The 24,250-nt window shown below is 62.5% G+C and overlaps 2 protein-coding genes across 2 annotated transcripts; both read right to left on the reverse strand.

Annotated features, from left to right (window-relative positions):
• Nucleotides 1-131: 131 nt before the first annotated feature.
• Nucleotides 132-11,272, reverse strand: F11R (F11 receptor). The gene is made up of 11 exons (XM_072918360.1): nt 11,209-11,272; nt 11,147-11,178; nt 11,057-11,116; nt 8,575-8,631; nt 7,385-7,498; nt 6,711-6,854; nt 5,806-6,008; nt 4,740-4,842; nt 3,639-3,770; nt 2,106-2,317; nt 132-898 (listed from the first exon to the last, which is right to left on the reverse strand). The coding sequence occupies exons 1-11, from the start codon at nt 11,232-11,234 to the stop codon at nt 863-865; spliced, it is 1,119 nt and encodes a 372-aa protein (XP_072774461.1). The 5' UTR covers nt 11,235-11,272; the 3' UTR covers nt 132-862.
• Nucleotides 11,273-12,305: 1,033 nt separating this feature from the next.
• On the reverse strand, nt 12,306-23,339 carry USF1 (upstream transcription factor 1). The gene is made up of 11 exons (XM_072918450.1): nt 23,210-23,339; nt 21,253-21,321; nt 20,699-20,748; nt 20,134-20,252; nt 18,791-18,892; nt 17,315-17,504; nt 16,480-16,567; nt 16,126-16,184; nt 15,362-15,456; nt 14,484-14,612; nt 12,306-13,184 (listed from the first exon to the last, which is right to left on the reverse strand). Exons 1-11 carry the CDS (start codon nt 23,266-23,268, stop codon nt 13,095-13,097), a joined length of 1,050 nt encoding a protein of 349 aa, XP_072774551.1. The 5' UTR covers nt 23,269-23,339; the 3' UTR covers nt 12,306-13,094.
• Between the last annotated feature and the right edge of the window lie 911 nt (nt 23,340-24,250).

The following is a 24,250-nucleotide window of genomic DNA, read 5'->3' on the forward strand; positions in this document are numbered from 1 at the left end:
AGTCCCCAGAGACCCTCACAGTGTCCCCCCAATGTCCCCAGGGTCCCCCCAATGTCCCCAGAGACCCTCACAGTGTCCCCCCAGTGTCCCTGGTGTCCCCCCCAGTGTCCCCCCAGTGTCACCAGGCCAGCTAAAGGACACAGGTTTATTTCCAGTACCCCCCCCAACGCTCCCAGTCCGGGGGGGTCACTGGGACCAGTGAGGGGACACGTGTCCCCAGGTGGTGGCACCTGCCCCACCCCCTCCCCGAGCCCCCCGGGGACACAGAGGGGACAGGGAGGGACAATGGGGGGGGACAAAGGGGAAACGAGGGGAGGGGACAAAGGGGGGACAAAAATGGGGACAAGGGGGGGGACAATGAGGGGGACAAAGAGGGGACAAAGAGGGGACATGGGGACCCCCCCAAGCTCCAGAGGCAGCGGCGGCGAAGGCACCGGTGAGGCTTTAAAAAAAAACGCGGCGAAAATCCTGCGAGAATTCCCAAAATCCCGCTGGAATTCCCAAAATCCTGCTGGAATTCCAAAAATCCCACTGGGATTCCCCAAAATCCTGCAAGAATTCCCCAAAATCCCACTGGGATTCCCCAAATCCCGCAGGAATTCCCCAGATTCCCACGGAACTCCTAAAATCCCACGGAATTCCAAAAATCCCGCTGGAATTCCCCAAAATTCCACAGGAATTCCCCAAATCCCGCAGGAATTCCCAAAACCCCGCAGGAATTCCCAAAATGCCACAGAATTCCCCAAACCCCACGGAACTCCTAAAATCCCACGGGAATTCCCAAAATCCTGCTGGAATTCCGAAATTCTTGTGGAATTCCCCAAATCCGCTGGAATTCCGGGAATCGGGGCCGGAGGCGACTTCACACCAGGAAGGAGGAGGTTTGCTTGAACTCGCCCTGCGGGGACATGGGGACAGGGATGGGACATGGGGACAGCCATGGGGACATGGGGACAGGGATGGGACACGGGGACAAGGACAGCCATGGGGACAGCCATGGGGACAGCCATGGGGACATGGGGACATGGGGACAGTGATGGGGACATCTATGGGGACAAGATGGGGACATGGGGACAGGGATGGGGACATGGGGACAGCCATGGGGACATGGGGACAGGGATGGGGACATGGTGACAAAGACAACCATGGGGACAGGGATGGGGATATGGGGACATGGGGACAGCCATGGGGACATCTATGGGGACAGTGATGGGACACGGGGACAAGGACAGCCATGGGGACAGTGATGGGGACACGGGGACAGCAATGGGGACACAGGGACAAGGACAGCCATGGGGACAGCCATGGGGACAGGATGAGGACAGCCATGGGGACAGGGATGGGGACATGGGGACAGGGATGGGGACACAGGGACAAGGACAGCCATGGGGACATGGGGACAGCCATGGGGACAGCCATGGGGACATCTATGGGGACAGTGATGGGGACATGGGGACACGGGGACATGGGGACAGTGGTAGGGACATGGGGACAGGGACAGCCATGTGGCAGCAATGGGGACATGGGGACATCCATGGGGACATTGATGGGGATAGGGACAGGACATCCATGGGGACAGCAATGGGGACAGCAATGGGGACAGTGATGGGACATTGGCAGGGACATCCATGGGGACATTAATGGGGACATCAATGGGGACACAAAGAGCCTCCACCACCATCCCCAGGGACACTGGGGACATTAACAGGGACACGGTGACATCACTGGGGACATCACTGGGGACACGGTGACACCAACAGGGACATCACTGGGGACACAGGACCATCAATGGGGACATAGTGACACCAATGGGGACATCAATGGGGACACGGTGACATCCATGGGGACAAAGGACCATCAATGGAGACATGGTGACACCAGTGGGGACACAGTGACATCAACGGAGACATGGTGACATCCATGGGGACATCACCGGGGACATCGCAGGTGACACCATCCCCCCCACCACCCCCCAGGACCCTCCTGCCAAGGGACACTGAGGACACCGGGGTGTCCCCCTGCCACTGGGGTGTCCCCGCCAGGTCCCAGTGGTGTCCCCGAGGTGTCCCCGAGGTGTCCCCGAGGTGTCCCCGAGGTGTCCTCACCTCGCTGCGCCGCGAGGGCTGGCTGTAGATCACCTTCTTGCCGCCGGCACTGTGGGGACATGGGACACGTTTGGGACAGTGCCACCCCCCCTGTCCCCTCTGTCCCCACCCGGGGACACCCGAGGGACACAGCGGGGTGGCACGGGGGTGGCACGGGGGTGGCACGGGGGTGGGGTCACCAGGAGGAGGAGGAGGAGGTGGCTCCGGTGTCACTCACTCTGTTTTTTCTGGAAAAAAGGGAAAGGAGAGGGTCGGGGGGGAGGGGACACAGGGGGACACCAGGGGGACACACGCAGGGACACGGGTGTGCCATTCCCAGTCCCTCCCAGTGCCTCCCAGTCCATTCCCATTCCCTCCCATTCCCTCCCAGTCCCTCCCAGTGCCTCCCAGTCCTATCCCAGTCCATTCCCATTTCCTCCCAGTCCCATCCCAGTCCCTCCCAGTCCATTCCCAGTCCCATCCCAGTTCATCCCAGTCCCTTCCCGTTCCCTCCCAGTCCATTCCCAGTCCCTCCCATTCCCTCCCAGTCCCCCCCAGTCCCTCCCAGTCCCTCCCAGTCCCATCCCAGTCCCCCCCAGTCCCTCCCAGTCCCATCCCAGTCCCTCCCAGTCCATTCCCAGTCCCTCCCAGTCCCATCCCAGTTCCTCCCAGTCCATTCCCATTCCCTCCCAGCCTCTCCCACCCTCTCCCAGTCCATTCCCAGTCCCATCCCAGTCCCATCCCAGTCCCTCCCAGTCCATTCCCATTCCCTCCCATTCCCTCCCAGTCCCATCCCAGTCCCCCCCAGTCCATCCCCAGTCCCTCCCAGTCCCCCCCAGTCCCATCCCAGTCCCCCCCAGTCCCTCCCAGTCCCATCCCAGTCCCTCCCAGTCCATTCCCAGTCCCTCCCAGTCCCATCCCAGTTCCTCCCAGTCCATTCCCATTCCCTCCCAGCCTCTCCCACCCTCTCCCAGTCCATTCCCAGTCCCATCCCAGTCCCATCCCAGTCCCTCCCAGTCCATTCCCATTCCCTCCCATTCCCTCCCAGTCCCATCCCAGTCCCCCCCAGTCCATCCCCAGTCCCTCCCAGTCCCCCCCAGTCCCTCCCAGTCCATCCCCAGTCCCTCCCAGTCCCCCCCAGTCCCATCCCAGTCCATTCCCATTCCTCCCATTCCCTCCCAGTCCCTCCCAGTCCCTCCCAGTCCATTCCCAGTCCCTCCCATTCCCTCCCAGTCCCCCCCAGTTCCCCCAGTCCCTCCCAGTCCCTCCCCAGTCCCTCCCAGTCCCTCCCAGTCCCTCCCCAGTCCCTCCCAGTCCATTCCCAGTCCCTCCCAGTCCCTCCCAGTCCCTCCCCAGTCCCTCCCAGTCCATTCCCAGTCCATCCCAGTTCCCTCCCAGTCCATCCCAGTCCCTCCCAGTCCCTCCCAGTCCATTCCCAGTCCATCCCAGTCCATTCCCAGTCCCTCCCAGTCCATTCCCAGTCCCTCCCAGTCCCTCCCAGTCTGTCCCAGTCCCTCCCAGTCCCCCCCAGTCCCTCCCAGTCCCCCCCAGTCCCTCCCAGTTCCCCCAGTGGCTCACTGCCGCAGTAGCCGCGCCGGTGGGCGAACCAGAGGCCGAAGGCGGCGAGCGCCAGCACCAGGAGCAGCAGCACCACGGCGGCCACGACACCGCCCACGTTCACCTCGCCTGCGCGGAGAGCGGGGCCGGGGATCAGGGGGATCAGGGGGGATCCCGTGGGATCGGGGGGATCCCACGGGATTGGGGGATCCCATGGGACTGGGGCAAGCGGGGGGATCCCGTGGGATTGAGGGGACATGGGGGATCCCATGGGTTTGGGGGGATCCTGTGGGTTTGGGGAGATCCCATGGGATTGGGGAGATCCTGTGGTATTGGGGGGATCTGGGGGATCCCATGGGTTTGGGGGGATCCCATGGGATCGGGGAGATCCTGTGGTATTGGGGGATCTGGGGGATCCCATGGGTTTGGGGGGATCCCACTGGATTAGGGGGGATCAGGGGATCACGTGGGTTTGGGGGGATCCTGTGGGTTTGGGGGGATCTGGGGGATCCCGTGGGATTGGGGGGGATCCCAAGGGATTAGGGGAATCGGGGGGATCCTGTGGGATTGGGCGATCCCGTGGGTTTGGGGAGATCCTGTAGGATTGGGGGGATCCCATGCGTTTGGGGGGGATCCTGTGTGTTTGGGGGGATCCCATGGGATTGGGAGGGATCGGGGGATCCCGCCGGATCAGGGGGGATCCCATGGGATATGGGGAATCCCATGGGTTTGGGAGGATCCCAGGGCATTGGGGGATCCTGTGGTCTTGGGGGGATCCCGTGGCACTGGGGGGATCCTGTGGGATTGGGGGGATCCAATGGGATTGGGGGGATCCCGTGGGATTGGGGGATCTCACAAGATCAGGTGGGATCAGGAGGGATCCCATGGGATTGAGGGATCCTGCGGGATTTGGGTAGGGATGGGGATGGGGATTGGGATCAGGATCCTGCAGGATTGGGATGGGGAATCGGGATTTGGATCGGGATGGGGATTGGGATTTGGATCGGGGTCAGGATCGGGATTGGGATGGGGATTGGGATCAGGATTTGGATCAGGATCAGGATCAGGATCAGGACTGGGATGGGGGTCGCTCCTTACTGGCTTCCATGCGGAACACGTCGGATTTCTGGGGGCTGCCCACGTTGTTGGAGGCCTCACAGTGATAATCGCCCGTGTCCCACCCCCCCACGGGATCAAAGACCTGGAGTGGGCAGGGATTGGGAAAAACGGGAAAAATGGGGAAAAACGGGGGAAAATTGGGTAAAAATGGAGGAGAAATGGGGGGAATGGAGAAAAATGGGGGGAAATGGGGGGAAAAATGGGGGTAAGTGGGAATGGAAATGGGAGGGAAAACAGGAAAAATGGGGGGAAAAAGGGAGGGAAATAGGATAAAATGCAGGAGAATATATACGGAAAATGGGGAAAAATGTAGGGAAAATGGGGAGGAATGGAGGGGAAATGGGGAGAGAAATGGGGGAAACGGGAGAAAATGGGGAGGGGGGAAGGAGAGAAATGGGGGCAGGAAAAGGGGAGGAAAAGAGGGAAAAGGGGAGGAAAAGAGGGAAAAGGGCAGGAAAATGTGGAGAGGCAGGGGCAGGAGGTGGCACTGCCCGTTCCCCCACACTGCCCATCTCCCCCTGGCACTGCCCCATTGCCCATCTCCCCATGGCACTGCCCCACTGCCCATCTCCCCCTGGCACTGCCCACCCTGTCCCAGCCCCGGGCACTGCCCATCACCCCCGGGCACTGCCCCACTGCCCATCTCCCCATGGCACTGCCCCACTGACCAGCTCCCCATGCACTGCCCATCTCCCCCGGGCACTGCCCATCTCCCCATGGCACTGCCCCACTGACCAGCTCCCCATGCACTGCCCATCTCCCCCTGTCCCGGCCCCGGGCACTGCCCATCTCCCCCTGGCACTGACCATCTCCCCCTGGTACTGCCCACCCTGGCACTGACCAGCCCCCCGGGCACTGCCCCACTGACCAGCTCCCCCTGGCACTGCCCATCTCCCCCTGGCACTGCCCCACTGCCCATCTCCCCCTGGCACTGCCCATCTCCCCATGGCACTGCCCCACTGCCCATCTCCCCCTGGCACTGCCCACCCTGTCCCTGCCCACCCTGGCACTGCCCAGCCCCCCGGGCACTGCCCCTGGCACTGACCAGCTCCCCGGAGCGGGGGTCCAGGCTGTAGGAGGAGTTGCGGAAGGCGGGGCTGGCCCGGGGGTCCGTGGGCAGCTCGGTGCCATCCTTGTACCAGCGGAAGGTGGGCGGGGGCGAGCCCTGCGCCTCCGAGCAGCGCAGCACCGCCCGCGCCCCCACCGTGGCCGAGCTGGGCACGTGCGCCAGCGGCTTCCCCGGGGGCACTGCGGGACAGCGGGACACGGGGATGTGGCACAGGGGTGGCACCGGGACAGGGACAGGGGTGGCACTGGGACAGGGACAGGGGTGGCACCGGGACAGGGACAGGGGTGGCACCGGGATGTGGCACAGGGGTGGCACCGGGACAGGGACACGGGACAGGGGTGGCACCGGGACACGGGACAGGGGTGACACTGACCTGAGTCACTGCCAGGGACAGGGGTGGCACCATGACATGGGACAGGGACAGGGGTGGCACCAGGACACGGGACAGGGGTGGCACTGGGATGTGGGACAGGGGTGGCACCGTGACACAGGACATGGGACAGGGATGGGGACAGGGATGGCACCAGGACACAGAACAGGGACAGGGGTGGAACTACCCTGAGTCACTGCCAGGGACAGGGGTGGCACCATGACATGGGACAGGGACAGGGATGGCACCAGGACACAGGACAGGGACCACGGTGGCACCGTGACACGGGAAAGAGACAGAGGTGGCACCGTGACATGGGACAGGGACGGGGGTGGCACCGCCCAGAGACACCCCGGGGACAATGACAGTGCCCAGCCCAGCCCAGAGCCACCCCAGGAATGGGGACAAGGCCAGGGTTGGGGACAGGGGACAATGCCAGGGCTGGGGACAGGGGACAAGGCCAGGGCTGGGGACAGGGGACAAGGCCAGGGCTGGGGACAGGTGGCCTCACCTTGCACGATGAGGTTGACCTCGGACTTGGCGATGTGGCTGCCATCGGCCACCACCTCGCAGATGTATTTGCCGCTGTCCTCCCGCGTCACCGACTGGAACCGGATGGACGTGGGCGAGAACTGGACACGGTCCCGGTACGGCTCTGGGGGAGGGACACCGTGGGGACATGGTGGGGACACCGCGGGGACACCCAGGGGACACTCCACAGCCCCACAGGGACACCTCAGTACAGCTCTGGGGGACACAGGGCTGTGACACCCAGGGGACACCACAGGGACACCCCCACAGCCCCACAGGGACACCCTGGAATGGCTCTGGGGGACACCGTGGGGACATGGCGGGGACACCGCGGGGACACCCAGGGGACATCCCACAGCCCCACAGGGACACCCCACAGCCCCACAGGGACACCCTGGAATGGCTCTGGGGGACACCGAGTGGGACATGGCAGGGACACCCAGGGGACACCATGGGGACACTGAGGGGACACCCTACGGCCCCACAGGGACACCCTGGTATGGTTCTGGGGGACACCCCACAGGGACACCCCCGATGGCCCCACGGGCTTTGGGACCCCCCCAAAACGTCCCCACGGGCTCAGGACCTCCCCAATGTCCCCAAATGTCCCCCGATGTCCCCAAATGTCCCCAGATGTCCCCAAATGTCCCTCACCTGTGAGCTCCCCCCCGTAGTAGATCAGCACCAGGCTCGAGCCCCTCTGGAACTTCCACTCGATCCGGGCGCTGCTGGAGCCGGAGCGGAACGCGGCGCAGCGCAGAGACACGGCTGCGGGCACAACGGCACCGGGCAGAACCGGCACCGGGTCAGAACCGGCACCGGGTCAGAACCGGCACCGGGCAGAACCGGCACCGGGAGCGAGTCAGAACCGGCACCGGGTCAGAACCGGCACTGGGGAAGAACCGGCACCGGGAGTGGGGCAGAACCGGCACCGGGAACGGGGCAGGACCGGCACCAGGGCAGAACCGGCACCGGGACTGGTCAGAACCGGCTCCGGGAGCGGGCAGAACCGGCACCGGGGCAGAACCGGCACCGGGAGCGGGTCAAAACCGGCACCGGGACCGGTCAGAACCGGCACCGGGACCGGGCAGAACCGGCACCGGGAACAGTCAGAACCGGCACCGGGAACGGTCAGAACCGGCACCGGCACCGAGCAGAACCGGCACCGAGCAGAACCGGCACCGGGAGAGGAGCAGAACCGGCACCGGGACTGGTCAGAACCGGCACCGGGACCGGGGCAGAACCGGCACCGGGACCGGGCAGGACCGGCACTGGCACCGGGGCAGGACCAGCACCGGGGCAGAACTGCCACCGGGAGCGGGTCAGAACCGGCACTGGGATGGGGACCGGGTCAGAACCGGCACCGGGACCGTTCAGAACCGGCACCGGGACTGTTCAGAACCGGCACCGGCACTGGGGCAGAACCGGCACCGGGACCGTTCAGAACCGGCACCGGGACCGGGTCAGAACCGGCACCGGGAGCGGGGCAGAACCGGCACCGGCACTGGGGCAGAACCGGCACCGGGAGCGAGTCAGAACCGGCACCGGGTCAGAACCGGCACTGGGGAAGAACCGGCACCGGGAGTGGGGCAGAATCGGCACCGGCACTGGGGCAGAACCGGCGCCAGGCGTGGGTCAAAACCAGCACCAGCACCGGGGAAGAACCGGCACCGGGACTGGGTCAGAACCGGGATCGGTTCTGGCACCACCCAAAACCGGGATCACCCCAAAACCGGGACCACCCAAACCTCCCCGGGTGGAGCCCCCAGCCCGGGTTGGGGATGGCCCCGGGGCCGGTGACACCGGGGACACCCGGGGACACCGGGGACACCGGGGACACTCACGTTTGTGTTCCGGCACTTCCTGGTCCTCCGAGGTCACCTGGGCTGTGCCCAGCGCGGCTGGAGGGACAGCGGGGCCGGGAGGTCACCGGGAGCCCCGGGACAGCACCGGGAGGTCACCGGGAGCCCCGGGAGGTCACCGGGAGCCCCGGGCAGGGACACCGGGAGCGGCCACCGGGAGCCGGAAAATCCCGTCCGGCCACCTCCCGCCCTGCCCGGCTCTGTCCCAGTTCCTGCCCAGTTCATTCCCAGTTTCTGCCCAGTTATTCCCCAGCTTCTACCCAGTTTCTTCCCAGTTCCTTCCCAGTTTCTGCCCAGTCCTTTCCCAGTTATTCCCCAGTTCTTTCCCAGTTTCTGCCCAGCATTTTCCCAGTTCTTTCCCAGTTCCTGCCCAGTTCTCTCCCAGTTCTCTCCCAGTTACTCCCCAGTTCTCTCCCAGTTTCTGCTCAGTTTCTGCCCAGTTCTTTCCCAGTTTCTCCCAGTTTCTGCCCAGCTCTTTCCCAGTTTTTTCTCACTCTCTGCTCAGTCCTTTCCCAGTTTCTGCCCTGCTCTCTCCCAGTTCCTGCCCAGTTATTCCCCAATTCTTTCCCAGTTTCTGCCCAGTTCTTTCCCAGTTATTCCCCAGCTCTTTCCCAGTTTCTACCCAGTTTCTGCCCAGTTCTTTCCCAGTTTCTGCCCAGTCCTTTCCCAATTTCTGCCCAGCATTTTCCCAGTTTCTGCCTAGTTATTCCCCAGTTCTTTCTCAGTTTCTGTCCAGTTCCTGCCCAGTTCCTGCCCTGCTCTCTCCCAGTTCCTGCCCAGCTCTTTCCCAGTTTCACAGGAAACCGGCCGAGAATGTCGCAACTCCCCGAGCTCTGCGCCTGCGGGACACGCCCGTGTCCCCTCCGTGTCCCCCCCGTGTCCCCTCCGTGTCCCCTCCGTGTCCCCTCCCGGCGCGGGGACATTCCCGGTGCCGCGTTTGGCGCCGGTGACTCATTCCCAGCGGGAATGTCACCGGGATTGTCACCGGGAATGTCCCCGGGCCGCCACCCTCCCGCGCCACCTTTGCACCCCGGGGCCGCTGCCAAGCGAAACCGGCCGGGAAAATCGGGATTTAGGGGGGGGAAATCGGGATTTTGGGGGGGGGAAATTGGGATTTGGGGGGTAAATAACCCGGTTTGGGTCCAAATAAACCAGGACCGGGTTAATCCCGATTTATTTTGGGTCCAAATAAATCGAAGCTGGGTTAATACCGACCCGTTTTGGGTCCAAATAAAGCGGGTTTAAGTTAATTCCAACCCATTTGGGGTCCAAATAAATCGGGTTTGGGTTAATCACTATTTGTTTTGGGTCCAAATAAAGCAGGTTTGGGTTAATCCCGACTTGTTTGAGGTCCAAATAAAGCGGCTTTGGGTTAATCCCGATTTGTTTTGGGTACAAATAAAGTGGGTTTGGGTAAATCCCGACCCATTTTGGGTCCAAATAAAGCGGGTTTGGGTTAATTCCAACCCGTTTTGGGTCCAAATAAATCGGGGTTGGGTTAATCCCGACCCGTTTTGGGTCCAAATGAAGCGGGTTTGGTTAATCCCGACCTGTTTTGGGTCCAAATAAATCGGGTTTGGGTAAACCCCGACCCGTTTTGGGTTCAAACCAAGCGGGTTTGGTTAATCCCGATTTGTTTTGGGTACAAATAAAGTGGGTTTGGGTTAATTCCAACCCATTTTGGGTCCAAATAAATCGGGTTTAAGTTAATCCCGATTTGTTTTGGGTACAAATAAAGGGGGGTTTGGTTAATCCCGACCCGTTTTGGGTGCAAACCAAGCGGGTTTGGTTAATCCCGCCTCAGCCGGGCCCAGCCCAGGCGGGATCGGGTTAATCCCGGGACTCTGGAACACAATGGACAGGACAGGAAGGTGCCCCCGCCCCCACCGCCGCTCCCGGTTCCCGGAGCCCCCTCCTCAATTCCGGTTCCGCTCTCCCCTCCCCAATTCCCCCCAAATCCCTGAGCCCCCTCCTCAATTCTCTCCCCTCCCCCGGTTCCCGGTTCCCGGAGCCCCCTCCTCAATTCCCCTCGGTCCCGCTCTCCCCTTCCCAATTCCCGCCCCCCCCCCCCCCGGTTCCCGGTTCCCCGACCCCCTCCCCAATTCCCCCCACAAATCTCGGAGCCCCCTCCTCAATTGCCCCCCAGTTCCCGGCGCCCCCTCCCCAATTCCCGTCCCCCTCCCGGTTCCCGGTTCCCGGAGCTCCCTCCCCAATTCCCGCCCCTCCCCCCTCCCCAATTCCTCTTCCCCCGCCCCCTCCCCAATTCCCGGAGCCCGTCCTCAATCCCCCCCCAAATCCCGGAGCCCCCTCCTCATTTCCCGCCTCTCCTCCCGGTTCCCCTCCCCAATTCCCCCCAAAATCCCGGACCCCCTCCTCAATTCCCCCCGGTTCCCGGTTCCCGGTTCCCCTCCCCCCTCCCCAATTCCGGTTCCGCCGCCCCCTCCCCAATTCCCGCCGCGCTCACCGAGCCCCCCGAGCAGCAGGAGGAGGAGGAGGAGCGGGGGCTGTGCCCGGGGCTGTCCCGGTTCCGGTTCCCGTTCCCGTTCCCGTTCCCGTTCCCGGTCCCGGTCCCGGTCCCGGTCCCGGTCCCGGTCCCGGTCCCGTTCCCGTTCCCGTTCCCGGTCCCGCTCCGCTCCCGCCATGGCGCCGCCGCCCCGCGCCAGGTGCGCGCGCCCGGCCCCGCCCACCGGCCCCGCCCACCGGCCCCGCCCCGCCAAGCCCCGCCCACCGGCCCCGCCAGGTACCGCCGGGCCACGCCCCCCCCGCGCCGCTATTGGCTGCCGCGCCTGGCGGGTTGGAAGCGGCGCTCGCTGATTGGTCGCGCAGGTGCGCCCCCCCTCACTTTGCGCGGTTTGATTGGTTAAAGAGGAGGGCGTGGCGAAAGGCGGCCAATGGGAGAGCGCGCCGCAACTTTTGGCCAATGGGAGCGCGCGGGGGGCGGGGCTTGGCGTTGCCGTGGCGACCGCGTGGCTTCGGCCGGAAGGGGCGCTGTGGGCCCCGGGGCGACCAGTGCGGACCAGTACAAACCAGTTGGGACCAGTGACCTCCCAGTGACCTCCCAGTGACCTCCCAGTGACCCCTAGTGACCTCCCAGTACAAACCAGTGACCTCCAGTGACCTCCAGTGACCCCCACTAACCACCCAGGGCTCCCAGTACAAACCAGTTTGGACCAGTTACCTCCCACTGACCTCCCAGTACAAACCAGTGACCCTCAGTGACTTCCCAGTGACCTCCAGTGACTTCCCAGTACAAACCAGTGACCTCCCAGTGACCCCCAGTGACCTCCCAGGGCTCCCAGTACAAACCAGTTGGGACCAGTAACCCCCAGTGACCTCCCAGTACAAACCAGTGACCTCCCAGTGACCTCCAGTGACCTCCCAGGGCTCCCAGTTCAGACCAGTGACCCCCAGTGACCTCCCAGTGACCCCCAGTAACCACCCAGGGCTCCCAGTTGGGACCAGTGACCCTCCCAGTACAAACCAGTACAGCCCAGTCCCCTCCCAGTGGGGTCCCTTTGGTGGTTTTGGGGTCTCTTTGGGGTTTTAGGGGAATTTTGGGGTCCTTGAGGGAATTCAGGAGGATTTTGGGGCCCTTTTAGGGGTTTTAGGGGAATTTTGGGGCCCTTTAGGGGGTTTCAAGGGAATTTTGGGGTCCCTTTGGGGGTTTTGGGGTCCCTTTGGGCTCCGGGAAGAACCTGGAGGACCTAAAAAAATCCAAATCGCTGTTTTTTATTTCTTTTTTTTTTTTTTTCTTTTTTTTTTCCCTGGAATTTTTTTTACCTTTTTAGGGTTTTTTTTTTGTTTTGTTTTTTCCGTAATTCCCAGAGTTAAAAAAAAAAAAAAAATCCCAAAACCCCGCGGGGGGGAGGGGCAAAAAGGGGGGGGAGGGGCAAAAAAGGGGGAGGGGGCGTGAGGGTCCCAAATACCCCAAACCCCCCCAAAAATCCCCTTTTCCCCCCCCCAAACCCCAAAACCCCTCTGGGGGGGCCGCGGGGGGGGAGGGGCGACCCCAAATCCCAAATTTTTTTGGGGGAAGGGCCCCAAATTTTTTTGGGGGGGGGTCCCAAAATTGTGGGGGGAGGGGAGGGGGCGGCGCCCACCGGGCCGAGAGCGTGGGGGGGGAATTTTGGGGGGATTTGGGGGAATTTTGGGGGGATTTGGGGGACGAGTTACATGATTTGGGGGGGAGGGGCTGCCGGGGGGGCTTTGGGGTTTTTTTGGGGGGTCCCGGGGCGGTTTTGGGGTGCAGATTTTGGGATCCCGGGGGGGTTTTGGGGTGCGAATTTTGGGGTGCAGATTTCGGGGTCCCGGGGGGGGTTTTGGGGTGCAGATTTTGGGGTCCCAGGAGGGAGGTTTGGGGTGCAGGGGGTGGGTTTGGAGGTTTTGGGGTTGCGTTTTGGGGTGCGTTTGGGGTTTTTGGGGTGCGGGGGTGGGTTTTGGGGTGCGTTTGGGGTTTTTGGGGTGCGGGGGTGGGTTTTGGGGTGCGTTTGGGGTTTTTGGGGTCAGTGGCTGTCGTTCTTGATGACGATCTCCAGCCCGTGCTGGCGCAGCTGCGCCCGCAGCAGCAGGTTCTTGTTCTTCAGCTCCTCCACCTGGATTTTGGGGGGTCAGACACCCCAAAAATATCCCCCAGTGACCCCAAAATAGCCCCCTGCACCCCAAAATATCCCCCCAGTCCCTCCCAGTGCCCCCAGTCCCACCTGCTGGGCAGCACCTCGATGTCCATCTGCAGCTGGTCCGGGCCCGATCCCATTGACCCCAATCCCATTGATCCCATTGATCACATTGACCCCAATCCCATTGATCCCATTGATCCCATTGACCCCAATCCCATTGATCCCACTGACCCAAATCCCATTGATCCCATTGAACCCAATCCCATCCCAATGACCCCAATCCCATTGATCCCATTGACCCCAATCACATTGATCCCATTGATCCCATTGACCCCAATCCCATTGATCCCATTGATCCCATTGACCCCAATCCCATCCCATTGACCCAAATCCCATTGATCCCATTGACCCCAATCCCATTGATCCCATTGATCCCATTGATCCCAATCCCATCGACCCCAATCCCATTGATCCCGTTGACCCCAATCCCATCCCATTGACCCCAATCCCATTGATCCCACTGATCCCAATGACCCCAATCCCATCCCATTGATCCCACTGACCCCAATCCCATCCCAATGACCCCAATCCCATTGATCCCATTGATCCCAATCCCATTGATCCCATTGACCCCAATCCCATTGATCCCATTGACCCCAATCCCATTGATCCCAGTCCCATCCCAATGACCCCAATCCAATCCCATTGATCCCATTGACCCCGATCCCACCCCAATGACCCCAATCCCACCCCAATGACCCCAATCCCAATGACCCCAATCCCATTCCCATGACCCCAATCCCACCCCAATGACCCCAATGACCCCAATCCCACCCCAATGACCCCAATGACCCCAATCCCACCCCAATGACCCCAATCCCAATGACCCCAATCCCACCCCAATGACCCCAATCCCACCCCAATGACCCCAATGACCCCAATCCCACCCCAATGACCCCAATCCCACCCCAATGACCCCAATGACCCCAATCCCACCCCATTGATCCCAATCCCACCCCAATGACCCCAATCCCATTTCCATGACCCCAATCCCACCCCAATGACCCCAATCCCATTTCCATGACCCCAATCCCACCCCAATGACCCCAATCCCAATGACCCCAATCCCGTTCCCAGCCCACCTGCTGCCGCAGGACCTCGTTGTCCATCTGCAGCTGGTCCCATTGATCCCAATCCCATTCCCATGACCCCAATCCCACCCCAATGACCCCAATGACCCCAATCCCAATGACCCAAATCCCGTTCCCAGCCCACCTGCTGCCGCAGGACCTCGTTGTCCATCTGCAGCTGGTCCAGGCCCTGCAGCTCCTCGCTCAGCCGCAGGTTGCTCTGCCGCAGCTCCTGGATGTAGTCGCAGGCCTTGGACAGGATCCCGCCCTTGCTCTGCGGGGCAGCCGCGGTCACCGCCAGACCCCAAATGCACACCCAAACCCCACAGCCAAACCCCAAATACAAACCCAAATACCAAACCCTAAATCCAAACCTCAAATCCCACAGCCAAACCCCAAATACAAACCCAAACCACAAACCCCAAATCCCACACCACAAACCCCAAACCCAAACCCCAAACCCAAACCCCACACCCAAACCCAAACCCCAAACCCAAACCCCAAATGCAAACCCGAACCCAAACCCCACAGCCAAACCCCAAATACAAACCCCAAACCCAAACCCCAAACCCAAATCCCAAACCCCAAACCCCACACCCAAACCCTAAATCCAAACCTCAAATCCCACACCCTAAACCCCAAATACAAACCCCAAATCCAGACCCAAACCACAAACCCCAAACCCCACACCCCAAACCCCAAATCCCACACCCCAAACCCCAAACCCAAACCCCAAATACAAATCCCAAACCCAAACCCCAAATCCAAACCCCCAATCCCACACCCCAAATCCCAAACCCCCAATCCCACACCCCAAACCCCCAATCCCACACCACAAACCCCAAACCCCACGCCCCAAACCCCAAATCCAAACCCCAAACCCAAACTCCAACCCCAAATTCCAAATCCCAAACCCCACGCCCCAAACCCCAAATCCCAAATCCTGCACCCCAAATCCCAAATCCCACACCCCAAATCCAAATCCAAACCCCAAATCCCACACTCCAAACCCCAATCCCAGACCTGTCCGGACTTGGTGTTCTCCATGGAGCAGTCTGGGATGATCTTGGACAGCTGCACGATCCAGTTGTTGATCTTGTCCCGGCGCCGGCGCTCCACTGCTCGGGAACGGGATCGGGATTGGGATCGGGAATGGGAACGGAATTGGGAACGGGAATGGCATTGGGAATGGGAACGGGATTGGGAATGGGAACGGGATCGGGATTGGGATCGGGAATGGCATTGGGAACGGGATTTGGATTGGGAATGGGAACAGGATCACGAACAGGAACGGGATCGAGAACGGGATCGAGAACAGGAACGGAATCGGGATCGGGAATGGGAACAGGAACAGGATTGGGAATGGGAATGGGATCGGGAATGGGATTGATAATGGGGTTGGGAGCAGGATTGGGATCAGGAACGGGGAATGGGAATGGGATTGGGAAGGGGATTGGGAATGGGAATTGGATTGGAACGGGATTGGGAACAGGGAATGGGATGGGAACAGGGAATAGGATTTGGAACAGGATTGGGAATGGGGATTGGGAATGGGAATGAGGATTGCCAACGGAATTGGGAACGGGGAACGGGATTGGGAATGGGAATGGGAACAGGGAATGGCAACGGAGAATGGGAATGGCGATTCCCAGTGGGAATGAGGGATTGGGAACAGGGAATTGGGGTGGCCCGTGGGAATCAGGGTGGCCCCCAGGGTGACCCTTTGGGATCGGGGTGACCCTTTGGGATCGGGGTGACCCTTTGGGATCGGGATCCCCCCCCGGTACCTTCGTTGTGCTGTGCCCGGCGCTTCTCGTCCCGCGTGGCTCGGGGAGCCTCCGACTTCCTGGGGAGGGGCACAGTGGGCACAGGTGTGCCCCAGGTGTGTCCCAGGTGTGTTTGGGTGTGCCCCAGGTGTGTCCCAGATGTGTCTGGGTGTGTCACAGGTGTGCCCAGGTGTGTTTGGGTGTGCCCAGGTGTGTCCCAGGTGTGTTTGGGTGTGTCCCAGGTGTGCCCGGGTCTCTCCAGGTGTGCCCCAGGTGTGCCCGGGTCTCTCCAGGTGTATCCCAGGTGTACCCAGGTGTGCCCCAGGTGTGTCTGGGTGCATCCCAGCTGTGCCCCAGGTGTGCCCAGGTACTCACGGGGAGTAGGGGTGTGCGCGGGGGGCGATGGAGCGCTGGGCCCCCCCCGGGAGCACCTCCTGCGGTGACATCATCACGAAAAACTGCCCTGGAGCCAAAACCCCACAGGTGAGACCCAAAAACCCACAGGTGAGACCCCAAAGGCATCCACCCAAGTGAGTCCCAACCCAATCTCGATGACCGCAAACCAATCCAGGTGCCCCCAGACCCATCCAGGTGAGTCCCAAACCCATCCAGGTGAGTTCTAAGCCCACCCAGGTGCCCCCAAACCCATCCAGGTGCCCCCAGACCCATCCAGGTGCCCCCAAACCCATCCAGATGAGTCCCAAACCCATCCAGGTGAGTCCTAAACCCATCCAGGTGAGTTCTAAGCCCACCCAGGTGTCCCCAGACCCACCCAGGTGCCCCCAGACCCATCCAGGTGAGCTCATTCCAACCCAGATAATCCCAAACCCATCGAGGTGCCCCCAGACCCATCCAGGTGCCCCCAGACCCATCCAGGTGAGTCCCAAACCCATCCAGGTGCCCCCAAACCCATCCAGGTGAGCTCATTCCAACCCAGATAATCCCAAACCCATCCAGGTGAGTTCTAAACCCATCCAGGTGCCCCCAAACCCATCTAGGTGCCCCCAAACCCATCCAGGTGAGTCCCAAACCCATCCAGGTGAGTCCCAAACCCACCCAGGTGCCCCCAAACCAATCCAGGTGCCCCCAAATCCACCCAGGTGCCCCCAGACCCATCCAGATGAGCTCTAAACCCATCCAGGTGAGTCCCAAACCCACCCAGGTGAGTTCTAAGCCCACCCAGGTACCCCAGGTGCCCGCAGCCCCTCACCTGTGGGCGTGGGCTGGCCGAGCAGCGCCTCGGAGCTCTGGGTGGTGACGACGGCGGTGGCGGCGGTGGCGGCGGTGGCGGCGGCGCCGTCGGCCACGCCCGCGGCGGGGAAGTAGGTGTAGTGCGCCTCGGTGGGCGCCGCCTCCGTCTCCACCGCCTCCTCGCTCGTGAACGCGCCCTGGATCACCGCCTGCACACGGGGGAGACAGGTGGGACAGGTGGGACAGGTGAGCAACAGGTGAGGGACATGGGACAGGTGGGACAGGTGAGACAGGGGAGAGACAGGTGAGGGACATGGGACAGGTGGGACAGGTGAGACAGGTGAGGGACAGGTGAGGGACAGGTGAGGGACACGGGGACAGGTGAGGGACACGGGACAGGTGGGACAGGTGGGACAGGTGAGGGACAGGTGAGGGACACAGGACAGGTGGGACAGGTGAGACAGGGGAGGGACAGGTGAGGGACAGGTGAGGGACAGGTAAGGGACATGGGACAGGTGGGACAGGTGAGTCAGGTGAGGGACTGGTGAGGGACAGGTGGGACAGGTGAGGGACAGGTGAGACAGGGGAGACAGGTGAGGGACAGGTGAGGGACACAGGACAGGTGAGCGACAGGTGAGGAACAGGTGAGGGACACGTGAGGGACAGGTGAGGGACAGGTGAGGGACACGGGACAGGTGAGGGACAGGTGAGGGACATTGGGGACAGGTGAGGGACATGGGACAGGTGGGACAGGTGAACGGGGACAGGTGAGGGACAGGTGAGGGACAGGTGAGACAGGTGAGACAGGTGAGGGATAGGTGAGGGACATGGGACAGGTGGGACAGGTGAGGGACAGGTGAGGGACAGGTGAGGGACACGGGACAGGTGAGGGACACAGGGACAGGTGAGGGACATGGGACAGGTGGGACAGGTGAGGGACAGGTGAGGGACAGGTGAGGGACACGGGACAGGTGAGGGACACAGGGACAGGTGAGGGACATGGGACAGGTGAGGGACATGGAACAGGTAAGGGACAGGGGGACAGGTGCGACAGGTGACAGACACAGGGACAGGTGGGACAGGTGAGGGACAGGTAAGGGACACGGGACAGGTGAGGGACACGCAGACAGGGAGATAGGCGTGGGACAGGTGTGGGACAGGTGTGGGACAGGTGTGGGACAGGTGGGACAGGTGACACACAGGTGTGAGATAGGCAAGGGACAGGTGGGACACAGGTGTCACCCTTCCCCACGACACACCTGGGTGACCACCAGGGTGGGGCACAAGTGACGCAGGTGAGGACCAGAGGGGGGTGCGGCCCTGTGACACACCTGGGGCACAGGTGAGGCCCAGGGTGTGGCAGAGGGTGTGGCAATGGGCGTGGCAGGGCACAGGAGACACGGGGGGTGTGGCCCCACCACACCTGGGCCGTGGACTGGGTGGGGCACAGGTGCCAAGGGGGGGGTGTGGCAGTGGGTGTGGCCAGGTGACGCACCTGTGTCATGGACTGCGTGGCCGGGTAGCCGCTGATGGCGCTGGTGCCCTCGGTCTGCGCGTCCAGCTGCCCGTCGGCCACCTGGATCACCCGGTACATCACCTGGCACAGGTGGGACAGCGGACAGGTGTGACACACAGACCCCCCAAACTCCCACTGTCACCACCTGGATCACCTGGCACAGGTGGGACACTCAGGTGTGACACACAGACCCCCCAAACCCCCACTGTCACCACCGGGATCACCTGGCACAGGTGGGACACTCAGGTGTGACACACAGACCCCCCAAACCCCCACTGTCCCCACCTGGATCACTTGGCACAGGTGTGGCACCTCACACAGGTGTGACACAGAAACCTCCCCGGAGCCACCCCACTGTGTCCCCCAGGTGTCCCCAGGTGTGCCACACCTGCCCTTGGTGTGGAACCAAAGCCCACCAGTGACCTGGTGCCCCCCGAGATCAGCACAGGTGCCTCCCCAGGTGTGTCCAAGCCCCCCCATGCATACCCAGGTGTACCCCAGGTGTGCCCAGGTGTATCCAGGTGTGCCCAGGTGTATCACAGGTGTATCCAAGCCCTACCAGGTGTGCCCAAGCCCCCCTGGGTATATCCAGGTGTGCCCAGATGTATCCCAGATGTGCTCAGGTGTACTCCAGGTGCACTCCAGGTGTGCCCAGGTGTATCCCAGGTGTATCCCAGGTGTGTCCAGGTGTGCCCAGGTGTATCTCAGCCCCCCCCCAGGTGCCCCCAGGTGTATCCCAGGTGTGCCCAAGTGTATCCCAGGTGCCCCCAGGTCTACTCCAGGTGTGTCCAGGTGTGCCCAGGTGTATCCCAGGTGTATCCCAAGTGCCCCCAGGTGTACTCCAGGTGTGTCCAGGTGTGCCCAGGTGTACCCAGGTATATCCCAGCTGTATCCCAGGTGCCCCCAGGTGTGTCCAGGTGTATCTCAGCCCCCCCCAGGTGCCCCCACGTGTCCCCAGGTGTATCCCAGGTGTACTCCAGGTGTGCCCAGGTGTACTCCAGGTGTATCCATGTGTATCCCAGGTGCCTCAAAGCCCCCCCAGCTGTATCCCAGCTGTATCCCAGGTGTGCCCAGGTGTATCCCAGGTGTGCCCAGGTGTATCCATGTGTATCCCAGGTGTGCCCAGGTGTGCCCAGGTGTATCCCAGGTGTATCCCAGGTGTATCCCAGGTGTTCCCAGGTGTGCCCAGGTGTATCCCAGGTGTATCCCAGGTGTATCCCAGGTGTTCCCAGGTGTATCCCAGGTGTGCCCAGGTGTATCCCAGGTGTATCCCAGGTGTTCCCAGGTGTGCCCAGGTGTGCCCAGGTGTGCCAGGTGCGTACCTGCGTGCCGCCACCCTCGGTCCTGAACACATACTTGACGCCGGGGTCGGGGAAGGTGGCGGCCGATTGGATGCTGGCGATGGCCACGCTGGTGGGGTCCTCACCTGTGGCCACCGAGCCTGGGGGCACCCCAAATTAGGGAACCCCAAATTAGGGAACCCCAAATTAGGAGAACCCCAAATTAGGGGGCCCCAAATTAGGGGGGCCCCAAATTAGTGGTGCCCCAAATTAGGGGAAACCCAAATTAGGGGAACCCCAAATTAGGGGAACCCAAATTACCGGAGAACCCAAATTAGGGGAGAAACCAAATTAGGGGAGAACCCAAATTAGGGGCACCCCAAATTGGGGAGAGGGAACCCCAAACTTGGAAGGGACACGGGATGGGGGGCACCCTAAATTGGGGAGGGGGCACTCCACACTGGGGGTGGGGGTGACACAAAACCTCCCCAATCCTCCCCACCCCAAAGACCCCAAAATCTCCTCAACTCCCCCCAAAATCTCCTCAAATCCCCTCAAAAAACCCCAAATCCCACCCAAAAACCCCAGTTTTGGGGTCCCCCCTCACCTTCCTGGATCTGCACCGTCCCCTCCTCGGTCTCGGCTGCTTTTTGCTGCCTGGGGGGAGAACAAAACAGTGAGGGGGGGGTCCCTGAGCCCCCCAAAACCCCCAAACCCCAAATCTGGGACTCCCCCAAATGTCCCACCCCCCGTGTGTCCCACCCATGGGGCAGTTTTGGGGGTTTTGGGGCCATTTTGGGGTCCCAGATCAGATCTGGGGGGGGATCTTGGGGCAGTTCTGGGTGTCCCAGGGAGTTTTGGGGGGTGCCAGGTTAAAGTTTTGGGGTCCTGGGTCAGATCTGGGGGGTGCTGGGACCATTTTGGGGGGGTCCGAGATCATCTTGAGGGGTTCCTAGAGCAGAGTTTGGGGTCCTACTGCAGGTTTTGGAGGTCCCAGGTGAATTTTGGGGGTCCCAGGTGAGTTTTGGGATCCCAGGTGAGTTTTCTGGGATCCCAGGTGAGTTTTTTGGGGGTCCCAGGTGAGTTTTGGGGGTCCCAGATGAGTTTTGGGATCCCAGGTGAGTTTTGGGGGTCCCAGGTGAGTTTTGGGGTGCCACTCACCCCTTCATGGCTCGGCTCCCTCGGGCATCAGTGGGGCGGGAGCGGAGCAGCCACGCGGCCTTCAGAGCCCTGGGGGACACGGGGACAGCATGGGGACATCATGGGGACACGGGGACAGCATGGGGACATCATGGGGACAGCATGGGGACATCATGGGGACACGGGGACAGCATGGGGACATCATGGGGACATGGGGACAGCATGGGGACATCATGGGGACATCATGGGGACAGTGGGGATATGGGGACAGTGGGGTCGGGGACATGGGGACAGTGGGGTCAAGGACACCAGGACACGGGGACAGTGGGACACAGGGGACATTGGGGTAAGGGACAGCAGGGTCAGGGACATGGGGACATGGGGACACTGAGATATAGGGACAGTGGGGCCAGGGACAGGATAGGGACAGGGGTGGGGACAGCACGGGGTCACACAGATGGGGACAGGGACATGGGGACAGGGACAGGACAGGGACACAGGGACAGTGACAGGGATGGGGATACAGGGACAGGGACATGGGGACAGGGACAAGGGACACCAGGGTCAGGGACAGGACAGGGACATGGGGACAGGGACACAGGGATGGGGACAGGGATAGGGACATGGGGACAGGGACAAGGGACAATGACACAGGGATGGGGACATGGGGACAGGGACACAGAGGGTTCAGGGACAGGACAGGGACACGGGGTCACAGGAGGTGAGGGATGGGGACAGGAACTGGGACATGGAGACAGGACTGGGATGGGACACTGGGATGGGGACACCAGGAGGGGACACTGGGATGGACACCGGGATGGGGACACCAGGAGGGGACACCAGGAGGGGACATCGGGAGGGGACACCTGCCACTCTGACCAGACACTGGCCACCACCATGGGACACGGGCCACCACAGCAGGACAATGACCCCTGTGACCACTCACTGGTCACCACCATGGGACACTGGCACTGTGACAGGACAGTGGCCACCATGATGGGACAGTGGCCACTGTGACCAGCCACCAGTGTTGGCCACCACAAGTGACCACTGGCCACCACCTGTGACCACAGCCACACCTCCAGGTGTCCCCTCACTGCCCACGTCCCCAAAGCCACCAGCTCCCCCAGGGTGACACTTTGGGGTCACCCCAAGGTGGCCATAACCGCCCCCCCTCAGTGTCCCCAGTGTCACCTGTCCCTTGTCACCTCCCCCGGGATGGGGGAAATGGGGGGGCAGCGGGGGGGTGACAAGTTGGGGGTCACTCGGGGGGGGTGACAGACGGGGGACACGGATGAGGGGGTGACAGTGACACACACAGAGGGACAAGAACCGGGGGGGGGGGGGGACACTTTGGGGGGTGACAGTGACACAGCCAGGGTGGGACACAGGGTGGGGAGGGGGACACAAAACCAGAGGGGGGTGACAGTGGCAGAGCTGGGGGGGACAGGAAGGGGGTGACAGAGTGGGGACACACAAAGGGGGTGACACCAAGGGGGGGGGGGTGACACCAAGTGGGGGTGGGGGGTGACACGGGGGGAGGGGTCGGACACGGAAGCGGGGGGTGACAAAGTGAGGGGTGACAGCGACAGAACGAGGACACACACACGGGGAGGGGGGACAGAGGGGGGGAGGCGACACTAAAGGGGTGACAAAGTGGGGAGGGGGATGGGGGTGGGGGGGAGGTCCACAACGGGGGGGGCGCCACCGCCACAGCGGGGCGGGGACACCAAACGGCGACAAAGTGGGGGTGACAGCGACCCGGGGGGAGGGGACGGCACCGGGGGGTGACAGCGCCTGAGGGGGGGGCGCACCCCCGCCGCCCCCTCCCCTCCCCCACCACCCCCACCGCCCCTCCCCGCGGGCCCCGCGGGCGCGGCCGCTCCCCCCGCCGCTGCCGGGGCCGTGCCGGGGTGGCGGTGCCCCGTTCCCGGTGGGGTTCGCCGCAGCGGAGCCCCCCGGGGACCCCCCCCGGTACCTCTCGGCCTCGGGCCCTGCGCGCCTTCGGCCCCTTGTCTCGCCATGGGCCCCGCACATGCGCACGGCGCCGCCGCGCCGCCATCTTGGGCGCGGGCGGAAGTTTCCCCCCTCCTTCACGCCGAAGCTCCGGCCCGGCTTCGCGCCGCCATCTTGGGGCCGGGCAACAGGCGCCCTCAGGGCCGGGCGCCATCTTAGCGCGCGGGGCCGCGCGCGCGGCGCCATCTTAGACGGCGAAGGCGCTTCCGCCGCTTCCGCCGCCATCTTGGGTGAGGGCGGCGCCATGTTGGAGGAGGGCGGCGCTCGGTGAGGGGAGCGGCGGGGATGTGGGGACAAACCGGGCGCTCCCGTGGGTGAGACACCCCCGCCCGACCCGCCGGTACCGGAGGAGTTTGGGGGGATGAGCTCGGAGAGGGCGGGGCGCCGCCGTGGTGAGGCCGCTCTGGGCGCCGCCATGTTGAGGCGAAGATGGCGGCGGTGTAAACAAAGGCCGGGGTTTGTGGAGGGGCTCGTGGGGCCTCGGCGGCCCCTCGGTGTGGCCGTGTCCCCGTGGGCCTGTGCCCCGTGTCCCCGTGTGCCCACAGCCACGCGGCCCAGTGTCCCCATGGCTCCCTGTCCCAGTGTCCCCATGGCCCCGGTGTCCCCAAATGTCCCCATATCCCAGTGTCCCCACATCTCCCTGTCCCAGTGTCCCTATACGATCTCATGTCCCCATATCCAAATGTCCCCATGTCCCCGAATGTCCCCATATCCCAGTGTCCCCACATCTCCCTGTCCCAGAGTCCCTAAATGATCTCATGTCCACATATCCAAATGTCCCCATGTCCCCGAATGTCCCCATGTCCCCACATCTCCCTGTCCCAGTGTCCCTATATGATCTCATGTCCCCATATCCAAATGGCCCCGGTGTCCCCAGGTGACCTCAGACCCCAATGTCCCCAAATTTCCCATATCCCAATGTCCCCGTGTTGTCCTGTCCCAGTGTCCCCAAATGTCCCCATATCCAAATGTCCCTAAATGTCCCCACATCCTTCTGTCCCAG

This window comes from Taeniopygia guttata, chromosome 25, assembly GCF_048771995.1.
Source record: "Taeniopygia guttata chromosome 25, bTaeGut7.mat, whole genome shotgun sequence".
In the NCBI taxonomy this organism is placed as follows: domain Eukaryota; kingdom Metazoa; phylum Chordata; class Aves; order Passeriformes; family Estrildidae; genus Taeniopygia; species Taeniopygia guttata.